The sequence below is a fragment of the Panthera tigris genome, chromosome A3 (genome assembly GCF_018350195.1).
Source record: "Panthera tigris isolate Pti1 chromosome A3, P.tigris_Pti1_mat1.1, whole genome shotgun sequence".
NCBI classification, from domain to species: domain Eukaryota; kingdom Metazoa; phylum Chordata; class Mammalia; order Carnivora; family Felidae; genus Panthera; species Panthera tigris.
The window spans coordinates 132,556,237-132,579,640 of NC_056662.1; the positions used below are offsets into that span (position 1 = coordinate 132,556,237).

At 41.7% G+C, this 23,404-nt stretch overlaps 1 protein-coding gene across 2 annotated transcripts in view; it reads right to left on the reverse strand.

Moving 5' to 3' along the window:
- The window catches only part of CPSF3 (cleavage and polyadenylation specific factor 3), a 39,488-nt gene that overhangs the window by 14,702 nt on the left and 1,382 nt on the right, over positions 1-23,404 (reverse strand). Inside the window, exons 1-11 of one of the 2 annotated variants that reach the window (XM_042982531.1) lie at positions 20,417-21,362; positions 20,220-20,283; positions 19,041-19,138; positions 17,799-17,927; positions 16,398-16,575; positions 15,155-15,244; positions 14,555-14,705; positions 8,143-8,318; positions 6,724-6,882; positions 5,670-5,816; positions 2,413-2,565 (exon numbers count right to left, since the gene is read on the reverse strand). In XM_042982531.1, the coding sequence (XP_042838465.1) occupies positions 2,413-2,565; positions 5,670-5,816; positions 6,724-6,882; positions 8,143-8,318; positions 14,555-14,705; positions 15,155-15,244; positions 16,398-16,575; positions 17,799-17,927; positions 19,041-19,138; positions 20,220-20,222 (1,284 nt within the window). In that variant the 5' untranslated portion in view covers positions 20,223-20,283; positions 20,417-21,362. Of the gene's footprint in view, positions 1-2,412; positions 2,566-5,669; positions 5,817-6,723; positions 6,883-8,142; positions 8,319-14,554; positions 14,706-15,154; positions 15,245-16,397; positions 16,576-17,798; positions 17,928-19,040; positions 19,139-20,219; positions 20,284-20,416; positions 21,363-23,404 lie in introns of those variants that run through there. The other variant, XM_007098231.3, reaches the window with a different exon arrangement.

A 23,404-nucleotide genomic window follows, 5' to 3' on the forward strand; every position in this document is an offset into this window, starting at 1 on the left:
CTCAGAGAGCAAGACCGAGAGAGCGAGGATTCCTCTGACTTCGCCCGCTGCGGCTGGCCGTGCCGAGCGCGTGGTTTCCAATGTGCTGATTTATTAACATACATACAACTGGCTGGCCTGACACGCGTACAAGGTGAATGGCTTTTCTGATAGTTCTCTGTGGATCTGCTTCCCTTCACCTACTTCTGAGTTTCTGTTTTGCATGGTTGAGGATGGCTGCCGTAAAAGACTTCACCGTAAGTAAAGTGACTGCACTTAGGAGAAAAAAAACTAGAGCTAATGATTTTAAGTAACCACACCTATGGCTGAAATCACAGAACCACATTCTAATACAAAGCTATATGTGGTATATCAATACCTGTACAAAGAAACAGGTATTGACAACAGTTTCTCTATGCATATACACAAGTTATATATAAGTGACACACATATCTATACTGTGTTCCCAGTTCTGTAGTTGAAACTTTTTAAAATGCTGCGTACTGTATTTCTTGAAGATTTATAATGCATAATGGCATAATAAAACTCTGAAAAGTCCAGCGGTAAGGAAAACAGCTTATTTTTGTTCAACTCCGCTTCTCCTAAATAGTCTGACTATAAAACCTCTCCTCCCTCCCTCTCAACCGGCAGAGTCTGGGAAATCAGCTCTCAGATTGCCAACTGAATACATTTTCCTATAGGTATAAGATTGCTTCCATTAAAAAGTTTTGTGAACAGGAGTCAATACAACCCTCTGTTCTTCTCTGGCAACAAAAGCCTCACGTCCTAACTTTTTTCCCCCTCAAACTCAACTGCAAGGAAGGATATTCCTCAATTAGTCTTCTTGTATCTGGCTCATTATATATTAAAAGAATTGCTGTAAATTTGCTCATTAATACATGTCTGATATTTAAAACCAGATAAATCATTAAAAAGTTTCCCTTAGAAGTATCTTAAAAAAAATCTTAACAGAAGGGGTGCCTGGGTGGCTCAGTCGGTTAAACGTCCGACTTTGGCTCAGGTCATAATCTCACAGTTTGTGAGTTCAAGCCCCACATCGGGCTCTCTGCTGTCAGCACAGAATTGGCTTCAAATCCTCTGTCCCCCTCTTTCTCAGCCCCTCCCCTGCTCACACACACTCTTTCTCTCTCAAAAATAAATAAACATTTAAAAGAAAAAAAATCTTCACAGGAGGCACAAATGTGGATACCTTATAGTATCGCTCTGAAGTCTCAGGTAAGATTTTTAACGATTTTATTTATCTTTTTAAATGCTTATTTATTTTAAGAGACAGAGATAGAGGGTGAGCAGGGAGGGGCAGAAAGAGGGTAACAGAGAATCCCAAGCAGGCCCTGTGCTGTCAGTGCACAGCCTGACTCAGGGCTTGAACTCATGAACCATGAGTTCATGACCTGTGCAGAAATCAATAATTGAACGCTTAACTGAGTCACCCAGGCGCCCCTTTAACTATTTTTAAATTCTGAAAATACTATATTTCAACATCAAAAAAGGACAAATTTTTGTAAGTTCCATCATACCACATATGTTTAAAGACACAGACCTATCTATCTTTACATTCTCTGGGAGAAGGACCAGTAGACATTATACTGTATGAGATGTAGTAATAAAACAGTAATGAATTTCCTTCCTCAGATACAGGAATGAAAAGGAAGTGGAGATGTGGTTTAAAAAGCTATCAAACTCAACTGCATTAAGATCTAACGTACTTGAAAATTTTCTATGTGAAGAAATGAACTAGAAGAATCAGAAGAAGACCTAAAAGAGCATAAGGAAACAATTCCTTCAGTTCCTTTTTTTAAAATGCTTATTTATTTTGAGAGAGAGAGAGAGAGTGAGCGAGTGAGCAAGGGGAGGGCCAGAGGGGAGAAAGAGGGAGAGAGAGAATCCCAAGCAGGCTCCAACCATCAGTGCGGAGCCCGACTCGGGGCTCAATCCCACGAAGTCATGACCTGAGCCCAAATCAAGAGTTGGACGCTCAAATGACTGAGCCACTCAGGCACCCCAAGATAAAATTCTTTAAAAAAAAAAAAAAATATTTAATTTTATTTTTTTAAATGTTTATTTTTGAGAGAGAGAGAGAGAGACAGACAGACACGGATTATGAGCAGGGGAGGGGCAGAGAGAGAGGGAGTTACAGAATCTGAAGCAGGCTCCAAGCTCCAGGCTGTCAGCACAGAGCCCAAGGCGGGGCTTGAACTCATAAACCATGAGATCACGACCTGAGTTGAAATCAGACACTTAACCAACTGAGCCACCCAGGTGACCCCAGGAGAAAATTCTTATAGTATACTAAGTAAACAGAAATCATCATTAAGCACATTATCTTGCTTTGATTAAAAGAAGGCTGTATTTTTAAGTATACATTTCCCTTTAGAAAAGACCTGGGTAAGATTAGAAACCACAACCTTTTACCTTGGCTAGCTTTTCTCCTCTGAAATTCAAGGTCACAGCTTCTGTATTCCGAGGATTATGAACCTCTATGTGAACTTCATCGTTATCTTCATATTCTCGAATCAGGGCTGCTTTCAATCTGGCCATTTCATTTTGTTCTCCATGGACTAAAATCTACACAGAATGAATTTTCAGAGAGCACAGGGAAACACTCTTAGTGTGGGTTAATGATGGCCCTTATCTGACTTAAATATTGAAACACATATAATCGAAATTATTAAGCAGAACTACTTTGAAGGATCTCCAGTCAATCAAACTTGTATAGGTATTTTCATTCTGTTTGGCCTTAAAAATCCTGAAGTGGAACTATTTTAGGAGAGAGTAAAGAAACTTCAACTTCAGTTTTTTGCCACTAACAAGGCATACAACTTGGTGGACGCTGGACTTTTTCTAGACTTCCGTACTCAACTGCAAAGGGCTGGACCACGTGACTTCTGTAAACTCCACAGCCTCTACCAGCTTTAGATACATGATTCCTGTATGAAACTATTGCCACTCCTACTAATGAAGAAAACACCCATAGTTTTCTTTACATTTCTTAATACAAGCCTGTTTTTTTTTTTTTAAGTTGACTTATTTTGAGAGAGAGAAAAAATCCCAAGCAGGCTCTGCGCTGTCAGCACAGAGCCCAATGCAGGGCTCCAACTCACAAACCAGGAGATCATGACCTGAACCGAAATCAAGAGTCGGACGTTTTACTGAGCCACCCAGGTACCCCATCTTAATACAAGGCTTCTAAAGAAGCTTTTTATAGGGGATAACAAAGACCTTTGATAATTTCTTCTGTTTATTATAGTAATACCAAATAAAATATTTCAGAACCAAATGAAATTGTGTTTGAGGGGTACTGACGACAATTGCATCAGATACCAGTCTCTTCCTATTCACTTTTATAACCTATATTTTACAAGACAGATCATCCTTAATCTATAGATTGCTGCCTGGGCCAACAGAAGCCAACTCGGCCTCACTACTAGACCTAGCAAAGAGTCCAGGCTTCGAGGCCTGGCTGCTTAAACACAACGCCCGGCTCTTCGAACACTTACTAGCTCCGTAAACTTGAGCAAGTTACGTAACATCTCGGTTTTCTCATCTATAACCAGTTGTTGGTTGTAAGGAGCAAGCAAGTTGATACACGTAAAACATGAGTACAGGGGTGCCGGGGTGGCTCGGTTGGTAGAGCACGCACTCTTGATCTCAGGGTTGAGAGTTCAAGCCCCACGCTGGGCCAGAGATTACTTCGAACATGAGTACAGTACCTGGCACGTGGTAAATAATAACTGATAGCTGTTGCTCATTATTACTACTAACACTACTGTTACATTATCATGTAGACATACTTTTGCTGACCTGGTTACTGAAGGAAGGTAAGCATCGAGCTGAATCCAGGAATTTTAACTGTCAGCAGAGAGAGAGCCTGAAGAGCAATGAAATGGCCTGAGGATGAGGTGGTGACACCAGAGAGAAAGGGCAGTACAACACTCCCTCCCTGGCTTGAAAATGTGGGGGGAATATCCATAAACCACATACGCTAGGAAACACCTGTAAGGAGCCTGCGCTGTAGCTCAATTCGACCGTTCATGATGCTAAAAAGGAGAGGGATTTTTCCCCACCCGAGAATCTGCTCTAAGTAAGGACCAATGGGAAAATATCTGTGAGGACTACCATGCTAGAAAGAACTCAAAAACGAACAAAAAAGTACATGAAGGGATGCTCAACATCATCAGTTGTTAGGAAGTGAAAATCAAAACCACAATGAGATACCACTTCACACTTACTAGAATGACTATAATTAAACAAAGGCAACTAGCAAGTGTTGGCATGGATATGGGGTAACCGGCATCCTTGTGCACTGCTGGGGGGAAAGTAAAATGGTGAGGCCACTACGGGAAGGGTTAGTGAGTCCTCAAAAAGTTAACAACACACGATCCAGTGATTACACTCTTTGGCATATGTGCAAAGGAACAGAAAACAGCGACTCAGATTCTTACAGGCCCACGTTCACTCTAGCGTTACGTGTTCATTGGCAGATGTGCAGGCAAAATGTGGGACCTACACACAACGGACTATTATTTTCATCCACACAGAGGAATGAAGTTCTGATACATGTTACGATAACAGATGAACCTTGGACATATTATATATATTTTATATGAGTTCATGGACACGAAATATCTAGAATAGGCAAATTTACGGAAATTAATTAGAGGTTACCTGGGGCTGGGGAGGAGGAAATGGAAAATTTTTGCTTAACAGGTACAATTTCTTTTTGGGGTGATGAAAAAGTTTTAGAAATAGATAGTGGTGATGGCTGTACAATACTGTGAATGTAATTAATGCCACTGAATTGTACACTTAAAAAATGGTTAAAATTACAAGTTTTATGTTATATATATTTTGCCACGATAAAAAAAAAAAAAAAACTTAAGGAAAAAAATTAGCAGAAGGCTATTTCCTCTAACTACTTGCAAATACATTCAGAAAGGGCACTTCATCTGTTTCCCAGACACATATTCCCTGAGTGTTCTGTTGATTAAAAACACATGTTTTTTTTTAGCTTTTCCCTCTTATCCCCTCCCTAGTCCCACCCAAATATAATTGTTATTTTCATAATTACATGAAACTTAAAAATATAAACAAAGCACATCAGTAAGGAGCTATGTAATACATTTCATATCTATTTGGATCTTTAATTTCTACCATTACATGACTTGTCTTTCCCTTCTTTCCATCTTATTAAGCATTTACTACATGCCAGGCACCATTTTAGATGCTTTAGATATATATGTTCTCTCACTCCTTCCTCACAATAACCTTATGAGGCATTGTTATCCCTATTTACAAATGGGGTACAGAGAGGATAAGTAATTTGCCCAGGGTTACACAGCAAGTAAGGGATAGAACGGGGATTCAAAACCAGCATACTGCAAAGCCTGTGCTCTTAAGTTACTGGGGAGGCAACAGAAAGGGACAGAAAGAGCACTGGGTCTGGATCTGGTGGATCTGATAAGTGACCCCAGGTAAGTGGAGAAAATTACAGTGCACAGCTTGCCTAACTCAAAGGGGAGCTGTAGAGGTCAGATCCAAGTACAAGCAAAAGTGCTCTGTTGAAAGGCTACCTTAGTGACAAGCAGTGTTTGACTTGAAAACCAGCTGCTACAGTTTCTTGGGTATGTTTCTTTCCCCTTTAATGTTAGAAATCAAATTCATAGACTAACCACATGAGGCGGTTTCAAAGCACGGATAAATTCACTGGTTTGTTGGTAATCTGTGTGAGCAGAGAAAGAAATGTAATCAACAGACATTTTCAGTGGTAACTTCTGTCCAGACATGGTAGTGATTTCTTCTGGTTCAGACATGATATGCTGTTAAAAAGAAAGAAAAATTAAAAAAAGCAAAACAAATAAACTACCCAATCAGAAAAGAAAAGGGACATTTTCTATTTTTTAACGCAGCCATAAACTCTTACATTAAATTTAGGACCTTTAGCACAAAAACCATTCTAATAGCGACTTAATAAATATCAAATACTTATTTTCTTGAGCAAGCAAATATTTAATCAGGAAAGTAGGCAGGTTAACTAAATTTCAATGTATTTGAAATACTGGAAGTGACAATTGTTAACTTGTACAATTGTACAACACAAGCCAAACTTGTATTCCCAACTATTCTCTTGCCTGGTAAAGTCGCTTTTCAAACAGATGTGCTTCTATTCTGGAAGTCAATTTTATTTTATTTTTTAAACATTTATTCATTTATTCTGAGAGAAAGAATCCCAAGCAGGCTCGTGCCATCAGCACAGATGGATGCGGGACTCGAACTCATGAACTGTGAGATCATGACCTGAGCCAAAACCAAGAGTTGGACATTCAACCCACTGAGTCACCCAGGTGCCCTGGGAATCACAACGTATTTTAAGGAATAAGACAAGTTATACAGATAACAGGGGTAAGAGAATGTGATGCTTGGATGTTCAGAAACTGTTTCTAAAGTTCTGCACGTACTTCCCACAATGTGTACATCCCGAAGAGCTAACATCAACCACTCTGCATCATTAGGAAGAAGGGCAATCAACCCAAACACCTTCTACGGCTTTTCAAGAGAATACATATTAGTAAACTTCTTCAGTGAATGAGGGTATTCATGTTTTTGTTGGTCTCAACTAGGTTCCTTTCCATACTTTTTACTGCAACAAGATTAAGTGCCTCTCAGACTTTAACGTGCCACCTTGGCAATTCTGATTAGGAATGACACAGTGGTCTCATAGCTGACCTTGGCAAGTGTCCCTTCTACACAGTACCCTGCTATAATGACGCCGTTCCTCTTATCCGTGCACCAGCTTTCAAAGAGCTCTCTGGATAAGCCACTCTGCATCATGCCCGGGGAGGCCATGACGACACTGGGACCAATGTCATCAAAATGATCCATGCTCTAAGAGAGAAAAAGGAATGGTAAAAGCGTGCTAAGCACCAGGGTTTGGCAAGGCTGTCCTTATTTTTAAAGAATAACGAAAAGGTAGGTGAAAAGATTGATCACACTACTGTAAGGACCTCGGAGACGAGCAAACATTTTAAGTCTAATTTCTCAGTTCCTGAACAACTGAAGCTAGGAATGAAAGGAAAACAAAGTGATAAGAAGCAGTTAGTTCACACTGTCCTTCTAAACCTTCTACTGGTAGTTAATGGGCTATTATAGGACCATTTTCATTGCTTAGTGGGCAGGCAGGAAAAAAGTAAGAGTCAAATGGCTTTCTATCTGCCCAAGAGAGAATTCCAAAAGAACTTTCCCATTCACAATGGCTTTGCATACTTCACAAATATTTTGAGCTGGCCTAAAAAAAATCTAACCAAAAAGTTTAACATTGTTTCCAGGGAAAACTTGGCTCTAGTTCTTAAGCAATTAACTTAAAAAATAATACTTTATGGACAGAGCCCACTTACAACTGGAAGATGACTTCTAGCACTTGAATTATTTGGGGGCATTATTTTATTAAGAGTATAGCATTAACTTTAATAAAACAACATATATATTTAAAAAAAATTTTTTTTACATTTATTTATTTTTTGAGAGACATAGAGAGACAGAGCACAAGTTGGGGAGGGGCAGAGAGAGAAGGAGACACAGAACCGAAGCAGGTTCCAGGCTCCAAGCTGTCAGCACAGAGCCTGATGTGGGGCTCGAACTCACAAACCATGAGATCATGACCTGAGCCGAAGTTGGACGCTTAACCAACTGAGTCACCCAGGCACCCCAATAAAACAATATATTTTTAAAACAACATTTTTTTAACTAAAGAAAATCAGCTTTTATTGAATGCTCTAGAAAAGTAAACATATGAAAATGTTCATACATGGAATTTGCAGTGCAAATCAAAAAGACGATTAGGTTTGAGGAAGGACAGAAAAACGTTAAGACGCAACATAAGATATTTTTCTCATCAAGACTTTCTGTTTCTATGGCAGGGAGACTAACTTATTCAGCAATAGTAAATACTGAGAACCAATGGAGACTTGGAATGACTGGCAAGATTTAAGCAGAGGAGAATGCCAGTTGCTAAATTTTTGTTTTCCTGCAGGAAAATGGTGCCTGCTACAGAAAAGGCGAGACCTCAGCCAAAAGGACTCGGCACCGGAATCAATGTGCTATCGACTTCTCTGTGTTTACCGGTCCTTCCTCTTCCTCAGCACTCACCTTGAGGTTACTGATGTGCTTGAACACAAAGGGATTGTTGATGTTGATCTGTTTGCGGATTTTGTCGTTCATGGCATTTACGTACGTCTGGTACACTGCCATGCACTTCTTGGCCAAAGACGACGCGTAGTATATGGGAATATCATGCAGTTCTGGGTGATTCTGCCAGTACTCGTCTAGAGAGATTTTATCAGAAACAAATTTCATTTTGTTATGTGGGATAAATAGTTCAAATAATAAGTGATACATGTAATTAAAGAAATTCAGACATCCAAGAAATAAATCAAAACGTTTAAATATGTACATAAATCTGTATCTATAGATTTATATCTATATTTATAGAAATAAAAAAACTCTATATATCCTTCTCTTGCAATTTCCACAAATCACTAATTTACGTGTTAACAGCAAAGACATCAAGATTTGGAACGCCCTGGAGTGTTAGAAATGCAATTTGTAATTACGAGCACACAACAATTTGTTCAACATGTCGGCTATGTGTGCAGTAATTATTACCCTGCTTAAGGGTAAGCCACATTTGAGACATTGTTATGCACAGGGATGGAAAGCCAGGGGTGGGGGTGCTGGGCTCGGACCTTCCTTGTTTCCCTTCAGGCCACTTCGTCTCTCGGGGTCCCTTCTGGTCCCTCCCACAGTTGGCCTCGTCCTCATGGCCCTGCACCTGGTAGGCCTCTCACAAGGCTTGGCCCTGCCGGCGGACACCCAGGTAACAAGTAGCGGGCACTCCTTCCTGGGACGCATTCCGAATGGATCTTGCCTCCTGCCCTCAGGAAGGGCCCTGTTCCAGGCTCGCTTCCCACTTTTCCTGGACAGTCTGGGACACCAATACCTTCCGGTACATTCCCTCCTGCTTTAGTCAGTCAGCCTGTTGTAGGCTGCTGGTAATCAAGACTCCGACTTCTGCCCCTTGGTGTCCCTTAGCGACCCTGCAGTCCTGTGGCAGGGACAGTTAGCTGCACTAGCAGCAGCTGCTATTTCCTGAGCACAGATTCTACGCTGGGTGCTGAAGAGGGCTCACGTAGGGTGTCTGCAACCACACAGAGGGCACAGTCCACATTTTACAGAAGGAACGGAAGCTCAGAAATACCAAACCACTTGCCCAAGGCGCAAGATCACGCACTGGAAGGCAGGCAGCTAGGATTTGATACTAACAGATGGCCCGAGGCCCTGGGATGCGGCCTCTGGTTGGAAAGCACGCCCCTTCATTCAACACATGTTGGCGCCCCTTGTGCTTTAGCTCTGATGCAAGGTACAGAAGCTACAATAGAGCAAGGGAAGGGACTGTCAGGCTCTGAAGGTTTCCTAAGTGCCCAGCCCCGGCTAGGCTAACATTTCTTTTTTTTTTTTTCCTTTCAAATTGAAGTATAAAGTATAATTGACATATCCCATTAGTTTCAGGTGTACATCACAGTGATTCAATATTTTTATACAAGATGATCCCCTACCTAGCATCTGTCGCCAAAATTATTACAGTATCACTAACCATATTTCCTATGCTGTATGTTACATTTCCATAACTTACTTATAACTGGGAGTTTGTACCTCTTAATCCCCTTCACCTATTTTGCTGGACTCCTAAGCCCTCCGACCTCCAGCAACCAACAGTTTCCTGTATCTATGAGTCTATTTGTTTGGCTTTGTTTATTTATTATTTTTTAAAAGATTAAAAAAACACATTTATTTTGAGAGAGCGCTCAAGCAGAGGAGGGGCAGAGAGAGAGGGAGAGAGAAAATCCCAAGCAGGTTCCTCACTGTCAATGCAGAGCCCAATGAAGGGCTCAGACTCACTAACCGTTCAGATAGTGACCTGAGTCAGACACTTAATGGACTGAACCACCTAGGCACCCATTTTATTTTTTAGACTGTACACGTAAGTGAAGCCATACGGTATTTGTCTTTCCGTCTTATTTCACTATGTAATACCCTCCAGTTCCATCCATGTTGTTGCAAATGGCAAGACTTTGTTCTTTTCTAACGTGGAGTCACATTCTCCACTGTATATGTGTGCCACATCTTCTCTGTCCACTCATTCATCAATGAACACGTGGGGCATTTCCATGTCTTAGCTACTGTAAATAACGCTGCAATGCACAGGGGTGCATATATGTCTTTACACTGGTGCTTTCCTTTTCTTCGGATAAAAACCCAGAAGCAGAAGGGGTGCCTGGTGGCTCAGTCGGTTCAGTGTCCGACTCTTGATCTCGGCTCAGGTCATGATCGCCTGGTTCAGGAGTTCGAGCCCTGCATCAGGCTCTGTGCTGACAGTGCAGAGCTTGCTTGGGATTCTCTCTCTCTCCCTCTCTCTCTCTGCCCTTCCCACACTCTGTCTCTTAAAATAAATACATAAACTTAAAAAAACAACAACAGAAGTGGAACTGTTGGATGGTACGGTAGTTCTTTTTTTAATTTTCTGAGGAAACTCCATGCTGTTTTTCAGTGGCTGCACCAATTTCCATTCCCACCAACAATGTGTGACGGTCTCCTTCTCTCTATATCCTGACCAACATTTATCTTTTCGTTTGTTTGTCTTTTTGATAACAGACAATCTGGCAGGTACGAGACGGTATCTCACTGTAGTTCTGATTTGCACTTCCCTAGATGATTAGTGATGCTGAGGATCTTTTCATGTGCCTGTTGGCCATCTATACGTCTTCTTTGTAAAAATGTTTCTTCCAGGCTTCTGCCCGTTTTTAATCACGTTTTTTAAGTTGTGTAAGTTCTTCATATATTTTGGATATTAACCCTTTATCAGATGCATGATTTGTAAACATTTTCTCCCATTTAGTAGGTTGCCTTTTCATTTTGTGGCACATAACTATGTTTTAAAGAGTTCAAAAAAAATTAGCCTGGTCCTTACTAACTTAAACTTACAATATCAAAACTTATTTCTGAATACTAGTGCAAGACCTAAAAAGAAGATTGTGATCATAGTCCCAAGCCATGGAAGCTTTTATTTTTAATTAATTAATTAATTTATTTTGAGAGAGAGAGAGAGAGAGAGAGAGAGCAAGCACAAGGCGGGGAGGGGCAGATAGACAGGGAGAGACTGAGAATCCCAAGCAGGCTCTGGGCTCCACGGGGAGCATGACACAGGACTCACGCTCACTAACAGTGAGACCACGATCTGAGCTGAAACCAAAGTCAGCGCTTAATGGACTGAGCCATCCGGGTGCCCTGACGTGGAAGCTTTTAAAAATGACTCAGTAGAAGTTTACGCTGAGTAACAGACCATAACTTATTACCTTAGAGAGACTAAATCCTGTGACAATTTTAAATAAAAATGTATTCTCAATATTTCAAAGACTTATCAAAATTAGACTTTGTGTAGTTAAACTTTGCCAGTTAAAAAACAGGACTGTCGAAAGAGTTAAAATAGTTTCTGAACACATACAAACAATATTACTGTACGACTATATTTTTTTGAAAAGCTGCTAAACAGTTTCTCATAATAAACAAAACCTGTCAGGGTATCTGGGTGGCTCAGTCGGTTAAGAACCTGACTTCAAAAAAAATCTGACTTCAGTTCAGGTCAGGATCTTATGGCTCATGAGTTCAAGTCCCATGAGCCCCACGTGGGCCCCTGTGCTGACAGCTCAGAGCCTGGAGCCTGCTTCAGATTCTGTCTCTCCCTCTGCCCCTCTCGCGCTCACACTCTGTTTTTCTCTCTCTCTCAAAAATACATAAACATTACAAAAATTAAAAAAAATAAAGAAACCATCAAATCATTAAAAAAAAAATAAACAAAACCTGTTGGCAATATATGCTTACAAATTGTGTTTCTTTTTTTTTTTTTAATGGTTATTTCTGAAAGAGAGAGAGACAGAGACAGAGCATGAGCAGGGGAGGGGCAGAGAGAGAGGGAGACACAGAATCCGAAGCAGGCTCCAGGCTCCGAGCTGTCAGCACAGAGCCCAACATGGGGTTTGAACCCATGAACTGCGAGATCATGACATGAGCCAAAGTCAGACGCTCAACCGCTGAGCCACCCAGGTGCCCCTAACATACACAATGTATCTTTAAAGGAAGGCTCATCTTACGAGAAAACTCTCATTAAATCCCAAAATATTATAAGAGTATATGGTCAAAAGGTATCATTTGTTCTCCTAGGTGTACCTGCATTTAGAAAATGCATTAAATGCCTAGTATGCTATTTACATTTATCATTTCTAATTTTTAAAACAATTCATCTCCATCCTATAGATTAGGAAACTGAGACTGAAAAAAGGTTGAAGAGTGTGGGAATGATATTTTCCTACTTGATTTATAAGTAAAAACTCTATATAAGGACAGGGACTTCTGTCATGTAGGTTAAAGCCCTTTGCTTTATTCTGCTCATGTTTTTACTGGTGAAATTAAAAATTTTAATGCTGCCTAAGTTTTCTCTTTTATTTCGCAAATACCTTGCATTGCCTACTGCATCCCAAGATCACATCACATCTCCTATTTGTGTGTGTGTGTGTATTTTTGTGGATACATTTTAAATATCACAGAAAAGTTGAGTAACTTGCCCAAGGTCACACGGCTAGAACACAGATGAGATTTGAAACCACTCATTCAAATGGCTGCCCTCTTTCTGTTAATACTACCCCACAAGGGAGAATTTAGGGGAAAAGGAACAACCAATTGCACAGAGGAGGAATCACTATATGCTCTGATGGCAGACTTGCCAGGTAAAATTATCAAATGCCAAATTAAACTTGAATTTCAGATAAAAAAACACAAGATTTTCGGTATAAAAATAGGTTACTAAATCTTTGAGACACTTGTGCTAAAATATTCTTCATTATTTTTCTGACGTTAAAATTTCACTGGGTGTCCTATATTTTTATGTGCTGAATCTGGTGACCTAATTTGACGGTAACAGCCATGGCTTCAGCTTCCCAATTTGTTCTGTTCTTCAAATTACTTTGTTACGGAGACGTTTTAGTTCGAGACTTTTGAGGGCAAATTTGACTTGCAGTTAGAAAAAAAAAAAAGGAGCAAGAGGGGAGCCTGGGTGGCTCAGTCGGTTAAGTGTCTGACTTCGGCTTAGGTCATGATCTCGCGGGTTTTGAGTTTGAGTCCTACATCGGGCTCAGAGTCTGGAGCCTCCTTCGGATTCTGTGTCTCCTCCTCTCTCTGCCCCTCCCCTGCTCATGCTCTCTCTTGCTCTCTCAATAATAAATAAGCGTTAAAAAAAAATTAAGAGAAAAAGGAGCAAAAGAACATTGGATTGGCTTAGGGCGCAGAAAATGCAGTCCTACTATGTCTGATCTCTCTCACAGATCAGCTTTCGAGCTGAGGTCATTTACTCCGTTTTTCCTTGTTTTCCTTGTCAGTGTAACAGGGACAGACTTATCCGCATCATCCTAGAGATGGGAGAGCTGAGAGCAAGAGCTTGATGTGACCATTTCTAGTTCTTTGCACTGAAGCTCTTTACACACAAGGCGCTCAATCAGTCTTTAAGAAGAGTGTTTTCCTCAAACAGCACCACGGAATGTCTGAGTTAGAATCATTAAATATAAATACATGCAAAGAGTGGTACCCAAAAATTTATACATGCTCATTGAAGTATTTGCAAAGTAAAGCAGAAAATAGAAAAAGAAATCATCCACTTTCTCATTACGCAGGCTTAACATCTTTCCAGTCACTGGTGTATTGTTTTTTAAGATTTTAGTCTTATACATCCAAAGTGGGGACTGAACTTAGAATCTCGAGATCAAAAGTCTCATGCTCCACCAACTGAGCCCGCCAGGCAGCCCTATTTGTATATTTTTAAATAGGATCAGAGAACATACTGTTCTGAACTCTAACCTTGTGATTCCAATTAATTTTTTCCTTTTTCTTTCTTTTTTTTTTTTTAGGTAGGCTCTGTGGGGCTTGAACTCACGATCCTGAGATCAAGACCTGAGCCGAGATCAAGGGTCAGACGCTTAACCGAAAGCCGCCCAGGCCCACTGGTCCAATTATATATATTTTATATATGTCCATATGCATTTTATGTGCCAACATATAATTACTCATCTGTGATTGATTTTTTCCTACAAGGTGATATTTCCTGACATGATATTTCTTTAAAAATACTGAAACGATGATTACTCTTATTCATAAAATTGTCTTTACATCATTTATTTCCCACACGTGGTACTGCTGGATCAAAGGGCAGCAGATTTTTCGGACTTGTGAGCTCACTGCAGAGAAGTCTGAGGCTGATGGCAAACAGAAGGGGGAAATATTTATTCCCAGTAGCAGCGCCCGAGGGCCACTGTTTCTCGGGGCTTTTATATCTGCTTTTAGATGCAGAAACTGAAGCCTGGAAAGACAGAATGACCTAGCCAAGGCCAGGCACTTATCTTGACAGAGCCACACTCCAAGATTATGAAAATCCCCCAAACAAAAAGGAAAAGCATACCTAAGATCAAGAGCAGCTCCTGAGCCCTTCCAAGAGCAAAGACAGGAATGAGGCCTCTGCCCCCTCTGTTTACAATGTCATGAACAGTGTTACAGAATCTTGCTTCTCTCTCTTCACGCTTCTCATGGATGTGCGTCCCATACGTAGATTCCTAAATAACACATTAGAAGTGAGAGACCAAGACTGACGATTCTCAAAGAATACAAAAGTGAAACATCAATAAAATGCAGAAGCAAAGTGATTCGTTTCTCCGTTAACATGCCATTCACTTGAACACATACTGTTATAATACTAATTGGAAAAAAAGAGCAAATAAAAATGTTAGAATTCAGATCTGGCCAAGCAGTAAGAGACTTTTAGAAAATGGCATCAGGACTGGGACGCCTGGGTGGCGTTGGTTAAGCATCCAACTTTGGCTCAGGTCATGATCTTACAGTTTGTGGGTTCAAGGCCCATGTCGGCTCTGAGCTGCCAACTTGGGATTCTCTCTCTTCCTCTCTCTGCCCCTCCCCCACCCACACTTTCTCTCGCCCTCTCTCTCTCAAAATAAACAAATAAACATTTAAGCGAATAAATAAAATACACCACACTAATACTTACAATAATGAGAATGTCAGGTTTAATATTCGGAATTTCAGCTGCCATTAAGTGTCTATCTTCTTGTCTTGAGAAATCACCTGTGTACAAAAGCTGTGAAAAAAAATAAAGCTAGAAAGTCAGGATTTGGAAGGCTTTGTTTTACTGGTAAATATATTTAGCTCATAAAATCTGAAGGTGAATTTCAGTAGAAACAACAGCCCACAAGGGATGAAACTTAGATGCAATATTAGTAATTCAAAGTGTATAACTTAGTTCAGTCATAAACCATCCAGTGTTTCAATTATTCCTTCTTAACTTGGGGGAATGATACACTCCCAGACGCATCCAGCACAGGTAACCTGTGTATTAATAAACTTGAGAAGGTGCTCTGAACACCCAAGAGGAAAAGGGCATGATGAGGAAAGAAATCTACTGAGGTATATGGAAAAACCATCTAAAATGGAGGATAAACACCAAATTTCACATGGGAACATCGATCTGCCTTAGTGTTATTCTCTACTTATTTTTTGTGCCTCTGAGCAAACAGTACGGATAAATGATTTAGCAACACTTAGTATAACTCGATATGTAAACGTTTCACATCTATGAGCGGCTGCTAACTATTCAGGACAATATTACGCCGGAGCATCGATTCTCAGCTCTGCCTACACAGAGGAATCACCTAGAAAACTTGAAAAAAAAAAGGGCAAAGCCACACCCTCAAATTGATTCAATGAGTGTTTTTAATAAGGCTCCCCAAGTGATCCAACGTGCACCGGAAGTAAGTGCTGGTGCGGCCATCCACCGGTCTTTTACAAGTTTATTGACTCCCTTTGTCTTTTTTCCTCAAGGATGGCGGCAAGGATCTGTTCTGATTAACACCTGTCACTCATGCAGCACCCCCTTCAGGGGCTTACACGTGAATGCCAAATCACAGTTTGCTGTTAAATAGGTGCAGCCAGGAAGAAAGTTCTGCCCTCATCATTCTCCTAAAGGACGCCGGAAAGGAACTGATCCTATAATATTGTGAAAGAACGTTAGTCTTTTAAGGAGCTTATTTTACTCTTTATAGTCGCGATAGAGGAAGTTGTACCGTGGGGGTATGAACTGTGATATTTAAAAGGAAGAAGTCTCAATTTAATTTTATCCTATGTTTCAGTGTGTAGCACTCTGCAAGTCTTACGGAACTTTCTTCGGTATCGCTTGCTGGCACAGAGCTCTGCACTCATTACTTCTGGGGAGGAAGTTGCCAGAGCAAAAGTACCTTCACGCCCGCGATCTCAATCATGAACATGGCAGCTCCTAGAACGTGGCCTGCATGGTAACACCAAAACTTGATTCCTGCAACTTCTTTAACTTCATGAAAGTTGATGGTTTCGATTTTGTCCATGCTCTCTTCCAAATCTGTCTCCGTGTACAGCATGTCGTCTGCTGATATGTTACTAAATTGTCAAAGATGTCAACAAGAAAAAACTGAAAGTCAGATTTTTTAAACTCTTGAAACTCAGAGACTGTCTGTGAATGAAGGAGCCACAAAGTTATTTCACCTCAAGGATTACACTATTTAGAATCTCTCGGACATTTTTTAATTCTGCAATTATGATAATAAAAATGTTTGGTGTATACAGCTACAAAACATGATTTTAAGCAAAGTACATAGTAAATTAAGGCAAAGTACTCTATGATGGTATTTCTCCACGTCTTTTTCTGCCCCGACACTCCCCAGTGACAAACTCGCTCATATACATTGAACAGAGATCCTCATATCAGGATGTGAGATTTCTCTAAAAAGGGTAGTGTAAGTTTTCTCCTGAAAATTATACTAATGTACTTCCAAAAAAGCAAAAGGGAGCGGTGGCTAAGGACACGGACTCTAGTGCCAGATTGCTTGGGTCTAAATCGTAGCTTTGTCTCTTACTATGACCATCACAGGCACGTCACCTAGCCTCTCTGTGCCTCTGGTCCATCGCCTGTACAATGGGATTCTTAACAGAACGTGCATCATGAAGTTGATATGAAGATTAAATGAGTTAACATGCTGAGGAGTGCGGACTGTGTCTGCACATGGTAAATATCATTCAAGTGTTAAGCAGAATAATTATTACTAAGGGCACCTCTTCCATTCTTTTGTATTTATATGTGAAGAGTAATAAATTGTATCCAAGCTACTCTTGGAATATACAAATTAAACAGTAAGCTTTCCAAGGCTAAAAACGTTTGCTGTACGTATCACAAAAATACTTGTAGCTTGTCTGATTATCCTCTTAAAACTGGAAAAACCTTCCTTGGGAAACTTTTTCATTTCTGACGGTAATGTGCTTTGATCAAATAATCTAAAGTAACATTTCAGTATATGTCACTGTATCATGTACCTGATCTTAAATTTTAATAAAATCATAAAATTCTGTTCATAGAATACTGCTAGCATACCTTATAATTCACCTAAATTACAAAGATTCAGAAGGATGTAAAAACTTCATAAAGACTTTATGGCCAGGAAGGTGCTAGGTACATGCTGGGTATCTGAGGAGTTGATACTGACAAATGAATGACATCCTTGTGAATAAAAAGAATGTCTCACTTCAAAACATAAAAAGGTCCATATCTTGAACTATATGTATTCTGTAGAATCAAATCCCTGTATACATCTAATAGAGGTATTTACCTAACTTTGACATAATCTGAGAGAAGCCATCTATAAATAGCTTTTGTAGCGTGAGTCATAAATGTCCTTCCTTTGAAACTTGTCTTCTGTAGAAACCAGGGCAAAGCTCCACAGTGATCCAGATGGAAACTTAAAAAGAAACAAGAAGATTCTGTCAATTCTATTTTTTTATTTAAATTTTTTTTTAACATTTATTTATTTTTGAGACAGAGAGAGACAGAGCATGAATGGGGGAGGGTCAGAGAGAGAGAGGGAGACACAGAAGCGGAAGCAGGCTCCAGGCTCTGAGCTGTCAGCACAGAGCCCGACGCGGGGCTCGAACTCACGGACCGTGAGATCATGACCTGAGCCGAAGTCGGACGCCCAACCGACCGAGCCACCCAGGCGCCCCAGATTCTGTCAATTCTTAAAGTATTATCCATCAAATACCACCTGAAAGAAAGTGCTGCTGACTGTGCAGCAAAGTTCTACGTAACAAGTGCGTATGGGTACTTTCAGAACACCGAGGCTAGGTTATACGCAGAGGGAAGGAATAATGCATCCAGCTCTACCATATAGACGACACTGGAAGTATTTTTTAAACATCAGAACATTTACCAATGATAATTACGGAAGGAGGAACATACCCAAACCTCCTCTTGACAGCCAGAATCATAATAAGCACTTCAGTGGTATGAAGCTAAAACATTTACAAATGAAGCTCCTACAAAGTGTGTCAAGGACGTGACCTCAAGGAGATATTCTGGGAAAGGGCTTTCTTGGTCTCAAGTTTTACAGTGACCCAAAGTGTATGCTATCTCTTTCTCACGTACTCTACAAGCAGGAAAGTAAGTTTTTCAGAGTAAGTGTCTCTAAAGTTAAACTTATTTATTCTGAGTGAGTGAGAGAGAGAGAGAGACAGCGCGCGCACATGTGCACACAAGGGGGCATGAATGGAGGAGGGGCAGAGAGAGAGAGGGAGAGCGAGAGCATCCCAAGCAGGCTTCATTCTGTCAGCACAGAGCCTGATGCGGGGCTTGATTTCGTGAACCGTGAGAGCATGACCCGAGCCGGGGTCAAGAGTCAGATGCTTAACCCAATGAGCCACCCAGGAGCCCCATAAGTGTCTCGAACCCGTGATGCCAAGAGGGAGTGTTGTCCTACCCGACTGCAATATGATTCCTAGTAGTCTTAAAATCTGAGAATGATCTTTGGAGTGAAAGTTCTTGAAAAACCGTGTCATGAGTAAAGAAAAGGACCTACTGACTAATTAACAGGAGATCAATCTCAGCGGGGTCGATTAAATCAATATAAGGAAGCGCGTCCATTCCTTCCAGGCCAGGGTGGATCCCGCAGTCCAACTGCAAGAGAAAAAAGGATCGCAGTTTCCTACACGTTATTAAAACTTATTTAATAAACAGTATTTATAACAAATCCATCACGCACGCAATCAGGATGGACTGTATACACTGACATCTGGAATCCAGTCCTTAGTCAACGTGGCACAGATGCCGTTAATAATTCTAACTCCTCAAACATAAAATACAGCCCACATTTCAGTCAGAGGAAACAAGATCTAAGACACCCTCTCTTCAGCTGGTTTTGTGAATGCAAACTAACAATGCATGAACTCTTTTTCAAAAACCTTGGTTATCAGAACATGGGGGGCATTTTAAGTTCAGAGATTCACTACTACCAGACCTGACTGTTGTGAGAAGATGCTAATCAAAAATGGGAAACTGACCGGGTCAGGGCAACGTAAGTATTTTAACGTATTAGGGAGTGAGTTCTTAAAAGTCAGTCATTAATGAGTTACCTACGCATTTTGGGGGCATGACTACCACATTCACACAATAAATGGCTAAAAAGATGACAGTATCTGGCACATGCCTGTTCTTTAATGATTGGGAGAAGCAAGAGAAGTGGAACCACAGGAACAAGATGAGCCACTGAAATGCCTTTCTAGCGAGGACTATGGAGATCATCTCTCGTCTTTCAGACAAGGAAATGGGCAGAGAGGGGCAGACTGCCTTGCCCAAGGTCAGGGGCCCCCGAACTTAGGCATCTACACTGCCGAACCAGGGCTCTATCATCCCGGGCAGCATGGGGGTGGCTGGGGCTCTGCACCTGTTCCGGCACTCAGTTCCTTGGCTGTCCTCCACGGCGGGTGGGGCCAGTTGGTTTGACCCGACCCTCCATGAGCAGAAGAGGGACCTGGTTGACAATTTTACAATTTTAGAATACATCTTCTCAGTTAACTTAATGTTTCGTCAAATTACTAAACAGAAGTCTACGTTATTCACATTAACATTATGTAGCACAGACTACATACACAAACTATGACCTTTTTCTGGGAGCTGAACAGACAGCTACAGTACCAGGAAAGACCTAACCCCCAATGCAGACACAGCTGTACTATTAACCTCTCTACAAAATAATTACCATTATTTTTCTTCCTTTGAACTCCAGGATAATACATGATCTTCCTACTTCTTGCCCAGCTCCACTGCAAACATTCAAGGGGAGAAGTAAAAATGATTAGAAACAATCAAAATCAAGCCCAATAAATCCAAACTTAAATAGTGCCCCATTTTGACGATAACACTTATCTGAGGCAGGTAAGAGTTCTAGAAACTTACAAAGATAGGGAAGAGCGGTGTCAGTGTGGGAAAAGATGGAACTTAACCCTTGGGAGTTCAGGGATTTCGCAGTTGCTAAAACTTGAGAGGAGACGGTGCAGATACGTGAAGCCCAAGGTTAAATCCAATCTTCGGAATGTTAGGGCTAAATTATGATGTTAATGGAAAAGTAATCTAGCGGTTATGCAGATTATCTGGTCATACTTTTAGGATCAGCACTTGAGTGTGAACCCGTAAGAACTTCCAAATTCTTTCATTTTCTTTAGGAGAATCATGCATTTACTACATAGCTTAGACTTAAATAGACTTATTTTATTCCTGGCTGTGAACCTCAGTCCCTTTTCCCTCTGTTATTTCAGGGTACTGGATGCCAAGTGATTAGGCTATTCTCCTTTCTCCCTAAATGAGTAAAACAGCCTTAATTTCCAATTATCCTAAGATGCACTTGAAGCTAAGCCCCACCCGTTTTTTCCAGTCCCTCACCTTCTCTGATGCCTTTTCCCACCCATTCTAGGTATCACTGAATTCACTCCCTGAACATCAAGCACTGTACTCTACGTGCCTCGCATACGGAAATGCCTATTACACGGACCCTGACTTCAAGGACCTCAGTCCACTCACTGGGAGACAGACATGGGGCGGCTCCATCTCCAAATGGAGATCCTACCACCCAGGGGGACTCTGATGAACAAAAATCAAACAACCGTGGTGCTGCCATGAGTTCCTGGCCGCCCACGTTAACTGGCCCTCTAGGCAACTTCTTAGGTGTCCCCAGCTCAGTTTTCTCTTAAGAGTTTCCACAGCGACGATTTCAAACTTTGTCCTCTTTCCTAACTTTCCCAACCTTCTTTCTTCTTCACTTGAGGCAGTGGCCGTCTCTGCATCAAAAAACATACAACTTAGGGGCGCCTGGGGGGCTCAGCCTTCGGCTCAGGTCATGGTCTCACGGTTCGTGGGTTCGAGCCGCGCATCGGGCTCTGGGCTGACAGCTGGAGCCTGCTTCGGATTCTGTGACTCCCCCTCTCTGCCCCTCCCGCGCTTACACTCTGTTTCTTTCTGTCTCTCCAAAATAAATAAATGTTAAAAAAACATACAACTTGTTTGCCAGTTTACGACTTCACTTCCCAACTAACCCACATATTTCCCCTCCATTTCTCCTATAGCAACACAACAGAGCTCTCTTTCTGTCCAAGGCTGACCTTGCCACCACGGGTGTCCGCTCTGCACGCTCTGTCCTCCGGAGGCCCTGGACGCCTCCCCTCCCGCCTACTTTTGCATCAGGACCCAGACCTGCCGCGGCGTTCTCACCAAACATTAAAAGGCCTCCCTTCTGATTCCCCTCGGTTCCCACGCCACTCCTCTGCGCGGCCTCCTGAGAGCCCCGCACACTCCCTGTCGCTGGCCTCTCGGTGGCTCCTTGCCGTTCAAGCCGGCCTGGGATTTTGGGCTCTTCTCCCTTGGTGTTTCTGAGTCACGCTCTCCTCTGTCTCACTGGTTTTCCTCTGGAGTTTCCCTACACTCACAGGCCTCTGCTCACACTTCAAACGTTGACACTGCGTGGGCCTCTCCTCGGCCCTCTTCTCAGGCTCCGTGATCTTCGGTCCCACACGTGTGACATGCTGATGAGTTCCAAGTCTGTACTTGTAGGCGGTTAGGTATTTCTACTGGCAAATCCCACAGGCACCTCATGGTCAAATACGCCAAACTCATCTTCACCTCAAGTCCCTTGTCCTTGCTCTTTTTCCCTAGAATGCTCTGCCCTCACATGTTGACACGATTGGCTCCTTTGTACCCTCTGGATCTCCGTCCAAATGTCACCTTCTGAGGCCTCCTCTTGACTACCTCCTCTCCTTTGCCCTTCGCACAACTCTACCTATCACAACATTCATACCTACACGAGGTTACTATATCCACTTACTTACGGTTTGTTTCTATTAAAATGAAGGCTCCCTAAGAGCAGAGGCATTGTCTTTCTTACACTATTTAGCTGTAGCGCCTGGAATGTGGTAAATCTCAAGAAATTCTTGCTGAATGTCAAAAACTTCCAAATCATAAACCTTGGAAACATAAGGCTAAGTGAAAGAAGTCAAAGCCAGTCCCAAAAGGTTACATATCATATGATCCCATTTAAGTGAGATGTCCAGAATTGGCAAATCTGTACAGAAGGACAGCAGAGTAATGGTGGCCAGGAGCTGGGGAAGTTGGGAGGACAGGAGGGTGACTGCTAATGGGTACAGGGCTTATATTTGGCATGATGACAATGCTCTGGAATTAGACAGTGGTGATGGTCTTACAACTCTGAATATACTAGAAACCACTGAATTGTACACTTTTAATGAGCCGTATGGTATGTAAATCGTATCTCAATAAAGCTGTTATAACACAGCAGAACTCCCACCTTTATTCCAGAACTGCCCCAGCTCCTGTACTCAAGTGACTAACACGACCGCTTACCAGCTGCCCAGCTTAGGAACCCAAGACCTCCTAACACTCCTCCCCACAACTGCCCCTTCCAATACATCTGATCAGCTACAAAGCTGTAAAGATGTCACCTCCTTACTCTCCGAAACCTACTTTCCAATTCATTCAATGCCCATCTCATTCCTGCCAAGCCCTCACTGCTTTTTACTTGGATTATTTCCATTACATTCCTCCTGGATTCCCTCCACTGAACTCACTCATCTGCTACACTGCTGGAGCAGATCTTCCTAAAGGAGCGATCTTAGGAGAGATCTTCCTAAAGCGAGAAGATCCTTAGGAGCGATCTTCCTAAAGCCGAATTTCCACTGTATCTCATCCGTGCTTAAAGCCTTCATTGGATCTCTAGAACTGACATGACAAACACCCAAACTCCTTAGTATGTATACAGAGTCCTTCATAAGCTGGTCCCTGACAGCCCTTCTCCCACCTCACCAGCTCATCTTTCAGCCACAGCCATGAGGAAACCAGCCACACACTGTGACCACTCTTTTTCACATGGGCCACTTC